General features: G+C 53.9%; 4 protein-coding genes and 1 non-coding gene across 5 annotated transcripts; 4 read left to right on the top strand and 1 right to left on the bottom strand.

Annotated features, from left to right (window-relative positions):
• Positions 1 to 299: 299 nt before the first annotated feature.
• Positions 300 to 5,047, bottom strand: BDY24DRAFT_383409 (serine/threonine-protein phosphatase 2B catalytic subunit). Its single transcript, XM_076639662.1, has 25 exons — positions 4,920 to 5,047; positions 4,775 to 4,819; positions 4,630 to 4,646; positions 4,075 to 4,087; positions 3,859 to 4,004; positions 3,723 to 3,781; positions 3,614 to 3,639; positions 3,485 to 3,542; positions 3,391 to 3,408; positions 3,298 to 3,320; positions 3,090 to 3,201; positions 2,853 to 2,998; positions 2,757 to 2,773; positions 2,552 to 2,686; positions 2,405 to 2,481; positions 2,378 to 2,379; positions 2,184 to 2,252; positions 2,003 to 2,025; positions 1,798 to 1,922; positions 1,486 to 1,693; positions 1,281 to 1,400; positions 1,161 to 1,209; positions 983 to 1,082; positions 743 to 915; positions 300 to 667 (listed from the first exon to the last, which is right to left on the bottom strand). Exons 1-25 carry the CDS (start codon positions 4,977 to 4,979, stop codon positions 647 to 649), a joined length of 1,842 nt encoding a protein of 613 aa, XP_076498176.1. The 5' UTR covers positions 4,980 to 5,047; the 3' UTR covers positions 300 to 646.
• Positions 5,048 to 5,150: 103 nt separating this feature from the next.
• Positions 5,151 to 5,788, top strand: LSO2 (Lso2p; the record flags this gene model as incomplete). Its single annotated transcript, XM_076643210.1, has 2 exons — positions 5,151 to 5,407; positions 5,581 to 5,788. The coding sequence occupies 2 exons, from the start codon at positions 5,151 to 5,153 to the stop codon at positions 5,786 to 5,788; spliced, it is 465 nt and encodes a 154-aa protein (XP_076498175.1).
• A 141-nt stretch (positions 5,789 to 5,929) lies between these two features.
• Positions 5,930 to 10,126, top strand: BDY24DRAFT_280317 (uncharacterized protein). The gene is made up of 15 exons (XM_076636970.1): positions 5,930 to 6,192; positions 6,604 to 6,657; positions 6,737 to 6,928; positions 7,006 to 7,036; positions 7,101 to 7,195; positions 7,264 to 7,349; positions 7,426 to 7,457; positions 7,532 to 7,707; positions 7,783 to 7,992; positions 8,072 to 8,135; positions 8,211 to 8,317; positions 8,397 to 8,646; positions 8,728 to 9,750; positions 9,873 to 9,983; positions 10,055 to 10,126. Exons 1-14 carry the CDS (start codon positions 6,055 to 6,057, stop codon positions 9,935 to 9,937), a joined length of 2,523 nt encoding a protein of 840 aa, XP_076498174.1. The 5' UTR covers positions 5,930 to 6,054; the 3' UTR covers positions 9,938 to 9,983; positions 10,055 to 10,126.
• BDY24DRAFT_383401 (uncharacterized protein) lies at positions 9,910 to 12,837 on the top strand. The gene is made up of 14 exons (XM_076639661.1): positions 9,910 to 9,983; positions 10,055 to 10,135; positions 10,219 to 10,272; positions 10,342 to 10,401; positions 10,474 to 10,548; positions 10,624 to 10,659; positions 10,738 to 10,755; positions 10,838 to 10,915; positions 11,002 to 11,136; positions 11,205 to 11,892; positions 11,969 to 12,066; positions 12,146 to 12,210; positions 12,287 to 12,419; positions 12,526 to 12,837. Exons 4-14 carry the CDS (start codon positions 10,393 to 10,395, stop codon positions 12,643 to 12,645), a joined length of 1,455 nt encoding a protein of 484 aa, XP_076498173.1. The 5' UTR covers positions 9,910 to 9,983; positions 10,055 to 10,135; positions 10,219 to 10,272; positions 10,342 to 10,392; the 3' UTR covers positions 12,646 to 12,837.
• Positions 12,838 to 14,149: 1,312 nt separating this feature from the next.
• BDY24DRAFT_t42 lies at positions 14,150 to 14,297 on the top strand. The gene has a single exon. It is a non-coding gene; the product is annotated as a tRNA-Tyr (tRNA).
• The last annotated feature ends 112 nt before the right edge of the window (positions 14,298 to 14,409 follow it).

Raw genomic sequence — 14,409 nt, 5'->3', positions numbered from 1 at the left:
GAGAGGATATCGTGCCTGCGAGAAGAGAGGCGCACAAAGGAGCAGCAGAGCGAGTTCAGTTCTTCGTCTCGCCCGGAAACGGTTCTTTTCGTTCAAGATAGCTGATTTTCAAACCGAAAAGCATACCAGCAACACTCAACCCTTTCGACTGCACCCCTCGGTCGAACCAAGGCTGCTCCAACGAAGAACGTAGAACGAGCAGGAGGAAAAGGAAAGCTCGAAAAACCAGTCGAGTTTCACCCGACGCGTCTTCATTCTGCTCCTCCCCCTTCTTCAGCAGCACTGAGGAAAGAGACAAGGTCGTCAAAGAAAGAAAGAGAGAAAAATCGTTACCGCAGCGAGTCAAAAAAGCAAAGAAAGGTTTAAGCAAGTAGGTGTACGTGAAGCAAGAGAGAGAGGGAGAGAGAGAAACGAAACAAGCGAGCGAGACCAAGAAGAGAAGACGAAAAAGCAAGAGGTATGTAAGAGGTAAAGATCAAGAAACGTGTGCCGTGTGCGTGTGCGGATGAGAAGGGTAACAGAAAAAAGCAAAGATATCGAAAGGGGGATGGATGATAAAAGAGATGGAGATCGATTCGTTTCGATTTCGAGCAAGAGACGGAGATGTATCGGGAGATGGGACGGGGTTGAGTTCGAGGATTTGAGACTAGGCGAGTCCGTTGAGAGGCTGCGAAGGTGAAAGAGACGGACGGTCAGTCTCGGGAGGGGTGAAAGGAAAGGCGAAGAAAGGGCGACGACGAACCTTGCTCCTCGAAGGCGAGCTCAACTTCTCTGCAATCTCCTCGAGCTGAGCCGAATCATCAGTCGATCCATCGAGTGCCTCCGTGATCTTCTGCATCGTCATCTCGAGAGACCTCCTTCGAGTCGACGGGGACGTAGCCGTTGTTCCGAGTGAGGATCGTCGACCGTGTCCAGCTGCAAAGAAACGAAAATGCGTGAGCTCGAGGTCTCGTTGAAACGAGAGGGAGATCAAGGGACTCACGGGTCCAGGTCATTCCAGGAGGCGAAGAAACTCCAGGGGATGAGGCTGGCGAGTTAGGAGCAGAGTCGCTTGCTGGGCTGGCCGGGGCGAGCTCGTCGGCCTGCGGGAAGGGAGTCGAGGTCAGCTTCGAGATCTCGACGGGAGGGCACTGTAAGGCGAAGAGAATAATAAGACTCACGTCGATGAGATCCGGAGGAAGTCTCTCGTTCTCGATATCACTCTTTCGACTGTTCAAGTGAAAAGGGCAAGCGTCAGCTGGGTGGTAGAAGAAGAGACGAGAGAAGGGAACGGTACTGACGCGTCTCCGAAACCGTGAATCGACTCCTTCACATCGACCGCTCCATCCCTGAGATGATCGTCGTTCTCATCTGTCACCAAAGCCAGAGTCTTGAGCTCGGAAGACTTCTCGGCGTCCTCCCTGAAGATCCAAGCCCAAACAGAACAGAGCGTCAGTCTTTGCTCGTCCTCGAAGAGAAGAGAAGAGAAGAGAAAGGAAAACGCACCTCATCAAAGCAAACACCCTCGACATCCTTCCAATCGCCAAGATCTTGTTCTTGACCTGCTTCCTCTTCTCGGCGAGATCGTCCACGGGCGTGACAGCCTCGATGGGAGTGTCGGCGAGGGAAACGAGAGCAGCGTCGTCGTCCGAATCTTCTTCCTCGAGCTCTTCACGAGTGCAGGTGTTGAGGATGGAGATGAGCATATCGGTGACTGTCAAAGAGATGGAAACAGGGACAAAGGAGGGAGCGACGGATGATGAGTCCGAGAGGTAAGAAGGTTAAGAGGGCGAAGAGAAAACGAGAAGGACGACTTACTCTTCTCTCCGACGAAGGGCAAACTCCAAGTGAACACGTCCATGAAGTTGGGGAGCCAGTACGGGTGAGGAGTCGAGTTGAACTGTCGGATGTTGAGCACGTTGGCTTCGTGTTTGAGGACGGCACTGAGGACGAGAAAAAAGCGAAGAAGGATCAGTCTCGAAGTGTCGACACCTCTTTGGTCTGCGAAGCAGTCGAAACTCACGCCTTGTTTCCGTAGACATCGACTGGGATGAGAAAAAGAGAGTCAGCTCTGAGTTTAGCGACTGATGAGCGAAGGAGAGAAGGTCTGCGACTCACGCTGATTCAAAACGACGCGTTGGGAAGAGAGGAAAGGTCGAGGTCAAATTGAGGTCGACGAACGAGGCAAACGAAGAACCACTCACGTAGTTGGGTGCACTGAAGATGGTAAGAACAGCTGGGAAACCGAATCGAGTCTTCTTGTACATCCGGTACTGCAAAGAGGGAAGCTGGTCAGTCGAAATGCGACGAGGTGCGCGACGTGAAGACGACGACGACGCAACGAACTCACTCCCTGGTAGCGTCACGGAAAAATAACAATTCGAGTCAGCAACAGAGCTCACGAAAACGAAGAGGAGGAGACGAACCTGATCCTGAGCTTCGTGAGCTCGAATGACACTCAGGAGGTTGTTTCGATCCAGAAAGTCGCAAACGGCTTTGTACCTGCCAAACCCAAAGCCTCAAACGATCAGCCTACGCTCTTTTCGTGAGTCGATAATAGGGAGAGACAAACGAGTAGAAGTACGAGCAACCTCGAACGGCGTTGTGAGTGAAACCCGTGTCGGAAGCTCGTGTCGATTTCTCCGAGTCGAAGTCCTCTAGAGGGTCAGACCACAGCATGTCGCAGAAGATTCCGGAGGTAGGAGGCCTGCAGCGTAAATAAATAGAGGTAAGCTCGTGGCACGAAAGAGGAGGGAAGGAGAGAGGGAAGGACGAACTCTCTGAACCGATCGATCTGAGAAGAAGGAGGGGAGGACGCGTCGGAAGTCAGCTTCAATTCCCGTCTCCCTCGTTCAGAGCGAAACCCAGCTCACTCCTCGGATATCCTCCAATGTAACCATCTCAGGGGAAAGACCTCCGTGCACGCAAAGGAACTGTTTGTTCATCACAGCAGCGAGAGGAAGACAGCAGAACGCTTCCATGCACGCTTCGTACACGGCTTCGCTATACTTGTGCTTGCCTGTTTTGTTCGTCAACGCCGAGGAGAGGAGGAAAAGGTCAGTTCATACGAAAGCTAAGGGCGAGAAGAAAACGAAGAGGGAGGGACGAACACTCGAGTTTGAACGTGAAGTAATCGGTGAGATGGCGGCACTCGTGGTTTCCACGAAGAAGAAAGATGGTATCGGGGAAGTGGATCTTGAGGGACCAGAGGTAGAGAACACACTGATATTTGTTTTTTTAAAAAAGGGAAGAACGAGGGCAAGGTGAGTTCGGGGGAAGAGTTTTGAAGGTCGGGAGGTGCGAGAGACGACGACCAACCTCGATGGAGAAGTAGCCTCGGTCTGAACGAAACAAATAGAGGTCAGCTTTGAACTCGAGTGTATAGCTCGGCATTAAGCTAGTTCAACGTACCGACGTAATCTCCGAGGACTGTTTCGAAGAGGGAAGGAGAAGTCAGACGAGCGACGAAAGAAGAAGAGTGGCCGGGAGGAAGAGGTGAACGAACAGAGGTATCGAGTATCGGCAGGGTTCCCTCCGATCTCGAAGAGCTTCATCAGATCGAACTGCATAGAAATGAAGGAAGGTGAGCTCGAGCTTATCAAGGAAGGAAGGAGGGAGAGGAGGAGGGACGAACGTATTGCCCATGGATGTCTCCGCACACTGATCGTCCCACCGCCGAACCCGTTGTGTCAGCTCTCTCTCTCTAGTACATCCTCTTCAGCTCGTTCAACCTATCAACTCACCAGTAACAGGCGACTCAACCTCCAACAGATTCGGCTCCTTCCTCAACACCTCCGCTCCTCTTCATTCCGAAAACGCGTCCACGCTCTGATCAGCCTCTCTCTTTCCCACCAACCGAACCCTCAGCCATCTACTCACCTCTGCAAAATGAACAACGCCTGCTCCTCCGTCAACCTCCCCTCTCGATACAGATGATTCTTGAGGAAGGCAATGTTTGGCCGAGTCGAGTCGGTAGGGTCGTAGAATTGCTCGTCTGTTGGAACGGCCATCGCTGGGGCTTGGACCTGCAAGGCACGAGGAAGACTGAGTCGGTTGAGGTTCGGAGAGATGTGGGAAAAGGAGGAAAAGACGAACGTCTTTCACGAATCTGGGAGGAGGAGGAGCAGGGTGCGGAGAGAAGGGACGGAGGGAGGGAAGCGAGGAGTGGGGAGAGAAGGGACGGAGGCGTCAGCGAGGAGTTACAGGATCGAGAATAGTGAGAGAGATGAGCTCGGAGGTTGTAGGAACGGCAGGAGAAGCTACTGGGTGAGATGTAGCGTTCTAGAACTGATCTCGAGAGCGTTTGCTGGCCTCTTCTCTCTCGAGGTCAACCGGCTCCCTCCTCGGTGAGCGAAGAGTGAGCTCGGACAGCTTCGAGAGGATCGTTCGTTCGTTTCTTCCTCCCTGCTCCTGCTGGGTCGCTCTCCAAGCTTCCCAGCGAGTATCCTGAGTCCTCAAGGCTCGATGGAAGGAAGGAAGAAGCGAAGAGTCGTGCGACATCTTCTCAGCTTCCCAGGGCGAGACGAGCAGGAGGAGGAGGAGGAACGATGACACGCTTCGACCTCTCTCTCTCCACCTTCTGCCCTTCCATCGTGTAGCCTACAAGCTTCTCCTTCCATCCCAGCATACGATCAAGTGTGAAGAACTCACCTCTGAGTCGTATCAACCTATCCAAGAAGGAACGAGCGAAAAAATCGAAGGTCAGGTCAGCTTCCACCCTCCCTCTCTCCTCCCTCCCCCGCAGGTCCCTCCCTCATCTCATCTCTCCCTCCCAGCAACGAGCAAAGAGACTCACGACATCTCCGTTCTCAAGCTCATGCTGAGTGAAATCTATACTGGGCTGTTCCAGCATCAAAAGCAAAGCGAAAAAGCAAAGAGAAGTCAAGCTCTGAATCGCACGAGGTTCGAGCTCACCCCTTCAAGAGACGAGAGAGACATACGATGGCATCCTTCTTGGTGATGGCGTTGATCGCTGCTGCTACTTGAGCGTGAGAAGCCATCCTGGTCGAATCGAAGGGGAAGAGAACGAGAAGGGGAAGGAAGGAAGGAGTTGGTGGTGGTTTGAGGTGAAGGTGACAAGGAAGAAGGGGGGAGAGGAGCGAGCTCGAGCCGGACCTTTCGAGACTGCTTTTCTATTTCGTGTGGTTTTTCGTTCAAGGGTACAAACCACGATGTCCTCCTCTTCTACTACTAAACGATCCTTCCCCTCCGAGAACGCCAGCAGCAGTTCTAGCAGCAGCAGCAGTCAAGCCAAGAAACCTCGTCTTCCCACCTCCCAATATCAGCCCTCCTCGACTCAACCGCTTGCTTCCTCTTCTCGCCAACCCGCTCCTCCCGCTCCTACGAAGGAAGAAGTCCAGTTGGGTAAAGGGACGACGTTGAACAAGCAGGAGAAGGCTCTGAGGAAGCAGCAGATGGAGGAGGATCGGTGAGTCTCTCATCCCTTGATTACGATCAAAACAAAGGAAGGGAAAGGAAAGGAAGCGTCGAGCTCACCACCCTCTCTCTCCCTTCTCCTCTCCTCTCTTCTTCCTCCTCGTTGCCCTCCCACTCGACCCTCCTTCTCCTCGCTCCTTCGTTCGTTCGTTCGTATCCCACCAGCCTCGCCGCCAAACCCTCCATCTCTCGGTGGGACGCTCCTCCTCCCTCCTCGACCCAGTCCGATCCGAAGAAGGACAAGGATCGAGAGAAGGCGAGGTTGAAGAGGGAGAAGGAAAAGAAGGAAAAGTTGGCGAAGGAGAGAGAGAAGGCGGAGGAGCTGGGGAAAGGAGGGAAGGGGTTGATGGCCTGGGTGGTTAGGAAGCCGTAGAGAAGGAGAAGAAGAGGGAGGGAGAGGGTGAGGTGGACGGATGGTTTGTTTTTTTCTCTTGATGACTTTGCACGACATACGTACCAGAGGTAGAGGTGGAGAGCATCTACAGTAGGCAACTTCGTCTCGTCTACGGAATCAAAACTTTCCTAAGGAAAATCGCTCACCTCCTTCGCTTCCCCTCGTTGACCTCCGACTTCCACCCATCTCCCCTTCCCTCCCTCTTTCTCTGCTCACATCCTCTCCCTTTTGCTCTCGGACCAGTAATGAGCACCCTCCCTCTCCCTACGCCCATCCTAAGTCAACCAGAAGCGATCAAGGAGCTCCTCCAGCTCGCGGAGATTTCTAGGAAGGGCGAGGACGGTGGGGTGGTCAGGGAGTGGTGCAAGGACGTTGAGAGGTTGGTGAGTTTCGAGTGGATGTTCGTAGAATTTCTGGGGGATCTGCTAGGAGGGGAAGAGGGATCGCAAAGAGGATGGATGTGGGCAGGCAGGAGAGGGTTGGGGAGGAGGGATGGGACGAGGGAGGGGAGAGAGGTGGAGGGAGGGAGGGAAGGAAGAGGGAAGAAAAGGAAGGTTTTCCCTTGATTTCCTTCCTTTTTGGAGACGTACTGAGCCATCCTTTCCTCCATGGCTACATGCTCTCGAGGTGGATGGATCTTGGGAGGGAGAAGGGCGAGCGAGAGGAGATGAACAGCTTCGCGAGCGTCGAGCTCACCTCCGAGTCCACCTCGACTCCTTCCATCTTCCCCGAAGCATCCCTGCTCGTATCTTAGCTTAAAACACATACTGACCATATCGTTCCTCATTTCACAGACCACCTCGCTTTCCTCACCCAACTTCAAGACCATCAAACTCCTCTTCGGAAAGGCGCGTCTCCTCTTCCTCCCTCTCTCCTCCCTCAGTCCTTCCTTCAGAAGCTCACCAGATCTTCTCCCACACCTTACAGTCAAGAGCCGAACCCATCTACAGCCTCTTCCCAACCGCAGCTCTCGCCGTCACCGCCGCTTTCATTCGAACGGTCTCAACGAATCGACTCGGGAAATACGTCTCTCGACCCCTCTCGGATCTCACTCCTGCAGAGCTCAAGATGAAGAACGGATGGGAGGATGCTCTGGCTGATATCATCGGATCGATTGCTGTGAGTTCGGTTCCTGCTGAGATCGAAGAAGGAACTGGTCCTGACTTTTCGACGCGTCTCGATTTTGAACCTCACAGGACTGGTGCGAGTGGTCGGAGGACAAGAAGGGTCAGCTCTCCTTTCGCTATCTCACCTTTGAGACTAGGAGCTGATAGAGATTTCTCATCTGCAGCCAAATCCTACGTCGGTCAGGCCGTCTACCCATCCATCGGAATGCTGCTCTCCAACACCTCCTCCAAACGACTTGGAGATCCGCTCAAAAAAGCCGTGAGTTTGAACTCCTCTAGGTTCTCGGACCGAAGCTCCCTTTCCTGACTTCTCTCTCGCTTCTACAGGTTCTCGAGATCTTCGAGAGTACCCTCGCCGAGACGAGATCGAACCGAGCACTCTTCCTCGATGCGAGTCAAGGCGTTATGGGACCGTTCGTTGCTTCTCTCTTTCCCTCTATCTTTTTTGAGCTCTCTTACTCACTTCTGTTTTTGCTTTTTTGATCGCAGGAGGAAGCTGGGAGATCTTCTCCTCGCCAAACGTGCGTCCATCTCTTTCTAGCCGCGTCCTCGAGTTGAACTGACGCGCATGCAATCCTCTCTTTTCGCCTAACAGCGGTTCATCAAGCAAGCCACCTTCTCACACTCGACATCGTCGCTCACTGTCTTCCCAAGGGAGGAGAGGAGAGGAAGGACTACGCCGAGACGATCTTCAGATCTCTCTTCGTCGTCGACGTTCGAGAAGCTCTCGAGACGCTCTTGATTGGAACGAGCAGGTCCGAGTTCATTCAGGTGAGCCGATCTCTCCTTCCTCGATTCGTCCTTTCCATACATCTCTGACCCTGAGCTCTATCTTTTCTCCACCAGACTCGACCCAAGATCCTCAAAGTCCTCGCCAAGTTCGACATCGACAGACTTCAGCTCTTCCCTCTCCTTTCCGCTGCTCGATCCTCAGAGGGAACCACTCAGCTCCTCGCCAGCAAGGAAGACCAAAGTCTCATCAAGAAGGCTCTCAAGTTCGTCTACCTCGATTCGACGTCCGTCATCTTCAGCTACTCGGTCGACGATGCAGAGAAGGTGCGTCTCCGTTTCAGCCTCTCCCTCTCTCGCCGTCTCCCCTTGAGCTGATCCTCTGCGACTTTTCCTGGGTGGACAGACTGTTGCTGTTCCGTTCGATGCTATCGTTGCTACGAAGTTCGATTCTCAGGTAAATGGAGATGGTGAGGCTTGAGTCCCTTCGTTCGAGACGCGCCAGACGAGGCTGACTCGTTTTCTTGCTTCCTTTTGTCTCTCAGATCAAACGACGACTCTCACCATCACCGACGAAAGTGGAGAGACCTTCAAGTACAAGCTCAAGTGTCCTCAAGCTACGATCCAACGAGTTTGTGCGAGTCGACCCTTCGTGAGTCTCGTCTCGAAGTTTTCTCCCTCTCGTCGGACTCTCGCATCTGACGCGTCTTCTCCTCTCCCTTCATTCGCAGAAAACCGCCGTCGAACCTCCCTCCGAAGATCTACGATCGTTCCATCGAGCCTCGACCATGGAAGCAACCGGGATCACCTTGCGTTCGCCTGAGATGGTCAAGCGATCGGTCCCCCCTGCCGAGAGGCTCTCCCAGAGACCAGCTTCGGTTGCTCCGAGCAACGTCATCGAACAGGAGGAGGAGGAGGTCGGGGAGTCGTCTCAGGCTGCTGTGAGATCTCAGAAGGAGAGAATCGAGGTGATGGAAGGATGTGAGTCTTCGGTCGACGTGTCGAGTCCCTTCTTCTCTTCGATCGCTGATCCGACGTGTTTTTCGCTTTGTTCTCTCTCAGTCACCGTCCCCAGCCAATCTCCTGAGTCTTTGGATGGAACCTCCAAGTCCACGCCCAAGGACGCCGGACTCTCCGTCTCTCCAACTGAGTCCAAACCAACCAAGTCGAAATCCGACAAACGTCCCTCCTCGAAACGCGTCGCTGCTCTCGTCGGAACGTCGGAACCTCTCTCGAAGGAGCTCTTTGGAGACTCGGACAGCGAACTCTCTACCCCTGGAAGCAAGGAGATGGCCGCCATCGTCGCTTCGAAGTCTCCGAAGAGGAAACGAGTCGAGTTGGACGAGGGTGACGAGGATCAGAACGCCGATGGAGGAGGAGGAGGAGACGCGACGGTCGTCAACGCTCCTACTCCGAAGAAGAAGAAGACCAGGAAGAACGAAGAACTTCCTCCTCCGACGGAATCGATGGACCTCGACGACGACGACGAAGGACGCACCCAACCCTCGTCCTTCCCTCCTCCTCCTCCCAGGCAGTCGATCCCGAAGCACAAGTACGGAACCTCAGCAGCCAACAGGAAGAAACCTAGCTCCAAGACCAAGTCGACCACCTCCAAACGAGACAGCAAGACTCGTTCGCCTTCCAACCACGAGGCGGAGGAACCCGATCCGTACGACGAGCTTCCCACCGCCGCGTCGGAACCTGGACTCGTCAACCCGATCGCGTCCCAACGAGAGCAGAAGAAGCAGCCTGCGAAGTCAAAGGTCGTCAAGCCTCCCGTCGCCGCTAAGGGTCGAGTTGGTGGGAAGAGGAAGGTCGACGAGGACGAGGAGGAACAGGACGTCGAATCTCAGCTCTCTTCTACTCCACCTCCCAAGAAGTCAACCACCACCGCTGGAGCGTCGAAGAAGAAGTCTAAGAAGGCCATCGAGGAGGAGGAGGAGGAGCCTCCCAAGGAGAAGTCGAAGATCAAGATCAAGAGAGGGGGTGCTGCCGGTGCTGCTGCTCCTTCTGGTTCGACGAAGAAGGAGGCTGGGAAGGAGAAGAAGAAGCAGGAGGAGAAGGAAGTCGATACGAGTGTGAGGAGCTCAAGACTGTCGACGAGGAAGAGTGCGGTTGCTGCTAGGAAGAAGCTTGGGGTTGACAAGGCTGCGTCGGAGGAGGAGGAGGAGGAAGAGGAGGAGCAGGGAGAGGACGAGGGTGGGGAGGAGTTTGGGTTGGAGGAGAAGAAGGGGAAGGGAAAGGGGAAGAAGGAGAAGGAGAAGGAGAGTGACGTCAAGGAGAAAGGGAAGGGGAAGGAGAGGGAGAAGAAGATCAAGGTGAGTCGAGTGTTCGTTCGATCTACTCGAACTCTTCGCTGAGTACGGTTCTCGTTCCTTGCTTCTGTCAGAAACCTACTCCCGAGCCTGTCGAGGAATACGTCTACCCTGGAGATGACGACAACTTTGCGAACGATGATGGAGATGCGACGGTCAGTTCATTTCGATGATTTCGCCTTCGACGCGTTCGAGCGAACAGCTCTGATCTTTCTTTCTCCCTCCGGTCCGAACACAGATCCAAGATCCCAAGACTACCAAGGAGACTTCTCAGCCCAGTGGAAAGCCTAAGGTAAGTTCAGCTGCATCGCTGCATTCCTTCCTCGTTCGTCGAGAGCTGACCCGCCTCTCAACGCAGAAGAAGCCTGTCGGCCATCTCGATGCGATTCCTGAGCGAGGGGAGTCGGAGTGGATGTTAGAGGTAGGTTTCTTCGATTTCCTACGCAGTTTGAGCTCGAGGCGCTGACCCTTGCTGTCGGTTCGCTCGTTGAAGGCTGGAGGAAGACGACGCGTCGGATCGTCGAGGAAGGGTTCGATGGATGTTGTTGGTGCTGAGTCGAGTGCTAAGGTACGTTTCTTCCCTCGAGAGATGATTTCCTGAGATCCCTCTGAATTGACTCGGTCTTCGTTCCGCCGTTTTCAGATCAAGGAGATCGATACGAACGTTCCTGTCTCGAAGGTGAGCGTTACTCCCCTCGCGTCTCGTCGACCATGACGTCAATACTGATTCCCATCTCCTTTTTTGCTCCGGTTGCAGAAGGAGCCAAAGCAAAAGGTGGGTCGTCGCTTCCCTCCCTCCTCGACGCGTCGCACATTCGAACTGACGATGGTTCCCTTCCTTCGCCCATTTCCTCCAGTCGATCACCAAGTCAGCCTCCATCGATTCGAGCAAGGCTTCAGCTTCGATCTCTGGTGCTCCTCAGCGTGCCTCCAAGGTGAGTTGAGCTCTTCCTGATCAGTCGACTCAAAACTGAGAAGAGACGCGACGAACCAAACTGACGAGCTCTCTTCTTCCCTTCAGACCGACTCGATGCCACCTCCCATCAAACGAGCCAAGAAGTCGAATGTAGGTCCCTGGGAGCAAGCACCTGATACGGTCCAAGAACGACTCGAGGCGAACCTTGCTGCCGAAGGGATGGAGGACATCCTCGAGGAGGTGAGCCGACGTGTCCTTTCCTCTTTGAGTTTCACGACGATCACTGACCCTGTTCTGACCTCTTCTAGGTTCTTTCCGAAGTCGGCGCTTCCGAAGCTGCTACCGAGCGAGTCTCTACCCACGGAGCCGATTCGTCTCCTCGAAGGAAAGGACTTCGAGACCCGTCCAAAGCCGCTACCGTCGCCTCACCTGCTTCTCGACCCAAGAAGACCGGAACCAAAGTCGTCGACAGCGACGAAGACGAGTTCGAGAAGCCCAAGGGGACGACGACGGAGAGAAGGACGAGGAGGAACAGTTCAGCCGTCGTCGATTCGTTCAGCACCGGTCCTCTCGCTCATTCGACTCCCAAACCACCTCCTACGACTCCCAAGGATCGTCGACCTCAGCCGAACATGGAGCCCGTCGGTCAGCAGCAGAAGTCCTCGTCGTCCAAGGCCAAATCCAAAGCCAAAGCAGCGCCAGTCGTCGACGCGAAGAAGTCGGATCCGTTCGCAGTCGGACCTTCCAAGCGACCCAGCGTCACTGCGTCAGGATTCGAGAGACTTCCAGGTGCTCAGCCTCCAACGGTCGACAAGAAGCCAGCGGTTGACAGAGCCGCGTCGTCGTCGAAGCAGAACTCGGCCCATGCTCCTCCTCCTCCTGCAGCTCTCCGAACCTCCAAGTCTCGAAGTGCTACTCCCTTCGTCGGAAAATCAGAGAACCGAATCGGGAGGGATCTCGCTCTACAGGGTCAGGAGAACATTCGAGCGGTCGGTGGTGAGTCTTTCGATCTCCTCGACGCGAAGAGGAACGACAAGGATTGCTGACCTGATTTTTTTCTTCGTCCTCTTAGGTCCCGTCTCCTCAGTAAGGAAGCAGAAGGGATCCGTCTCTCGCTCCGCTCAGGGAAGGATGGAGGATGGGGAGGAAAGGGCTCCGTTGGTTCAGGAGGTGAGCGTCGTTCGGCCTTCCGCTCTCGCTTGTCGTCGTCTCGAGCTAACCTTCCTTTCCTGTCTTGTTGATCTTCCAGACTCTCGAAGTCGTCTTGAACGAGCTCAGCAAGAGGTACACCAAACGAATCAAGAAGACTCAAACGTTCGTTTCGATCTCTCTTCCCGAATCTCTTAGACGCGTCCGACTCACGCTGACTCTTCTTCCTTCTCCCCTTCAGTCAAGCCAAAGACGTCCAAGCTCGACTCACCTCCGATACTCAAAAGCTCGCTCACCATCTCGTCAACCGAACCGAAGTCATCGTCGAGGCTTCCAAGAAGCACACTGCCGTCTTGAAGGAGTTGAACAAGAACGTGAGGCGTCCTTCCCCTTTCAGCTCTTCATTCTGCGTCTGATCGAGAGTCGGAGAGCCCGCTGACTTGATCAAACCCTATCATGTTGGGGTGCTGGGCTTTCCAGATCCTTACGACGACCCGAGAGGCGAAGCAGCAGTCCGAGCTCGTCGTCCAGGAGTTGGAGAAGCTTTCGACGAGGGAGAAGAGGAGAGCTTCGCAGTGGCCAGATTCGTTCTTTGCTTGATGGTTCATTTCGATATCCTTTACGTCCGTTATCTTCTATCTTTTTCGGTTGCTCTCTCAGCTTTCAACGACCTTTCTTTTCTTTCCGTCGCCCGACTCTGCCTCGTTTCTTCTTCTCCTTCTTAACGATCTTCCTTTCACTGCTTTTACGTTAGCACACAATTTTGATGGATGCTATCTTCTGTCATCTCCCGGATCCACAGGCGCGGAGACGAGAGCTTAGTCGATTCTCAGACGCGTCGTTCGCTGTCGCCTCTCCCTTTTGTTCGTCTTGAGAGAGCCGAACACACATCTATCGTAGTGGCGCATTAATATCCTTTGAACTGTTATTCCTACGTATGGGGACAAGCCTAGCCTCGACGTCGAAGTAGCGAGCTGGAGTGAAACAACAATTCATCAAGTTTGGGTCGCTCTAAAGCTCTCGACGACGACTTTACGAGCTTTCACTTGCCGACTCGCGATTCCTTGACGAGGTTGGATCCAGGCTTTTGAATGCTCTTTTACGAGAGCCTGTGATAGCGGAGGAAAGCCAGGTCTCTTCGAAGGGGGCCAGAGAAGAAAGAAGGACGCGTCGAACTGAGGCTTCTTCCCTTGCCATTTCTTCTTCATCGCCAACCCTCCCAAATGGATCGCTTCCGAGCTTCCAGTAGTAGCCGTTCCGATCGCCTTCTTGTCATTCGGAGCATGCCATAGATCGGCAACTGTAAAAGAGACTGTGAGCCCAGACGAAGTTGCGAGGTCGAGAAGTCAGCGAGGGAAAACCTCAATCATCGAAACACATTCGTTGTCAATGATTCTCGTCGACGACTTTCTTTCCGATGATCTCTACCATCAGCTTGTTGGATGAAGAACTCAGACGAGCGTAACGAAACTCGCCTCGCTCGACGCGTCGATCAAGCGCTGACCTTCGTGTCTTTCTTTCCCCAACCTGTCTTCCCTCCTTGCGGACTAGGTCTCTCTTTCTGCATGGTGTTCGATTTTCGTCTACTCACATACCTGTAAACAAGTACTGGAGTCTCATACCCTCGCAGCAAAGGATACAGTGGCAGCAAGAGCGAAGACTCAAAATCGCTCGATCCGACGACACAGTCCTTCCGCTTTCGTCACTTTTGGGCTTTCCAGCTTTTTTCCTGCTGCATCTCCAGTCTCGAGCTTCGACGTCCGTCTACAATGGCCTCTCACCTTTCTACTCGAGGTGGTCTCATTCTTCCAGCTCCTCTGTGTCGTGAGAAATTGCTCGTCGCAACAGGGGACCATCAAGGGAGCTTCACCACTCCCGGAACCTGTATCTCTTTACCCATGCAAGCAATCGACCTCAAAACTTCAGGATATACAATATCGAGCTTCTGCTACAACTCAGACTAGTTTTCGGAGCTCCTGCGACTCTCCTTCGTCAGCAAAAGTCCGAGCGACGCGTCCGACTCCAAAATCACTTGGAGGGTTCTAAAAACCGCATCTTTTGCGCTGGGAGCTCAGTACGGCATAACAGCAACGCTGACATCCACCTCGTCTTAGCTCATCTGGCAGAGCGCTGGTTTGTAAAGGATACATCAAAGATCGTCAAGATCTCTTCGATCTCGACTTCTGTCCAGGATCAAGGTAGATCTTGATACATCCCACCGGAGGTACTCGGTTCAATCCCGAGAGACGAGACTCTTTTGCTCTCTGCTGCTGTGAGTCAGTGGCAGCAGGGAGCCTCCTTTTGCAGCGAGAGAAGAGAGATCGGGGTCGGGGGAGAGGGAACGGGGAGACGCGCTTTCCCTCG

Source organism: Mrakia frigida, assembly GCF_051309035.1.
Source record: "Mrakia frigida strain ATCC 22029 unplaced genomic scaffold BDY24scaffold_9, whole genome shotgun sequence".
Classification (NCBI taxonomy): domain Eukaryota; kingdom Fungi; phylum Basidiomycota; class Tremellomycetes; order Cystofilobasidiales; family Mrakiaceae; genus Mrakia; species Mrakia frigida.
The sequence above is the reverse complement of the archived record's forward strand: the minus strand, read 5'-3'. Positions and strand labels throughout refer to the sequence as shown.

Coding starts and splice junctions, on each gene's coding strand:
- BDY24DRAFT_383409 (XM_076639662.1), bottom strand. CDS start 4,979: ATGGCTTCTCACGCTCAAGTAGCAGCAGCGATCAACGCCATCACCAAG. Junction 4,820..4,919: donor TCACCAAGAAGGATGCCATC/GTATGTCTCTCT, acceptor ATGCTGGAACAG/CCCAGTATAGATTTCACTCA. Junction 1,083..1,160: donor TTCCTCCGGATCTCATCGAC/GTGAGTCTTATT, acceptor CCCTTCCCGCAG/GCCGACGAGCTCGCCCCGGC.
- BDY24DRAFT_280317 (XM_076636970.1), top strand. CDS start 6,055: ATGAGCACCCTCCCTCTCCCTACGCCCATCCTAAGTCAACCAGAAGCG. Junction 7,458..7,531: donor AGATCTTCTCCTCGCCAAAC/GTGCGTCCATCT, acceptor TTCGCCTAACAG/CGGTTCATCAAGCAAGCCAC. Junction 8,136..8,210: donor TTCTCAGGTAAATGGAGATG/GTGAGGCTTGAG, acceptor TTTGTCTCTCAG/ATCAAACGACGACTCTCACC.
- BDY24DRAFT_383401 (XM_076639661.1), top strand. Junction 11,137..11,204: donor TGGAGGACATCCTCGAGGAG/GTGAGCCGACGT, acceptor GACCTCTTCTAG/GTTCTTTCCGAAGTCGGCGC. Junction 12,067..12,145: donor GGGCTCCGTTGGTTCAGGAG/GTGAGCGTCGTT, acceptor TTGATCTTCCAG/ACTCTCGAAGTCGTCTTGAA.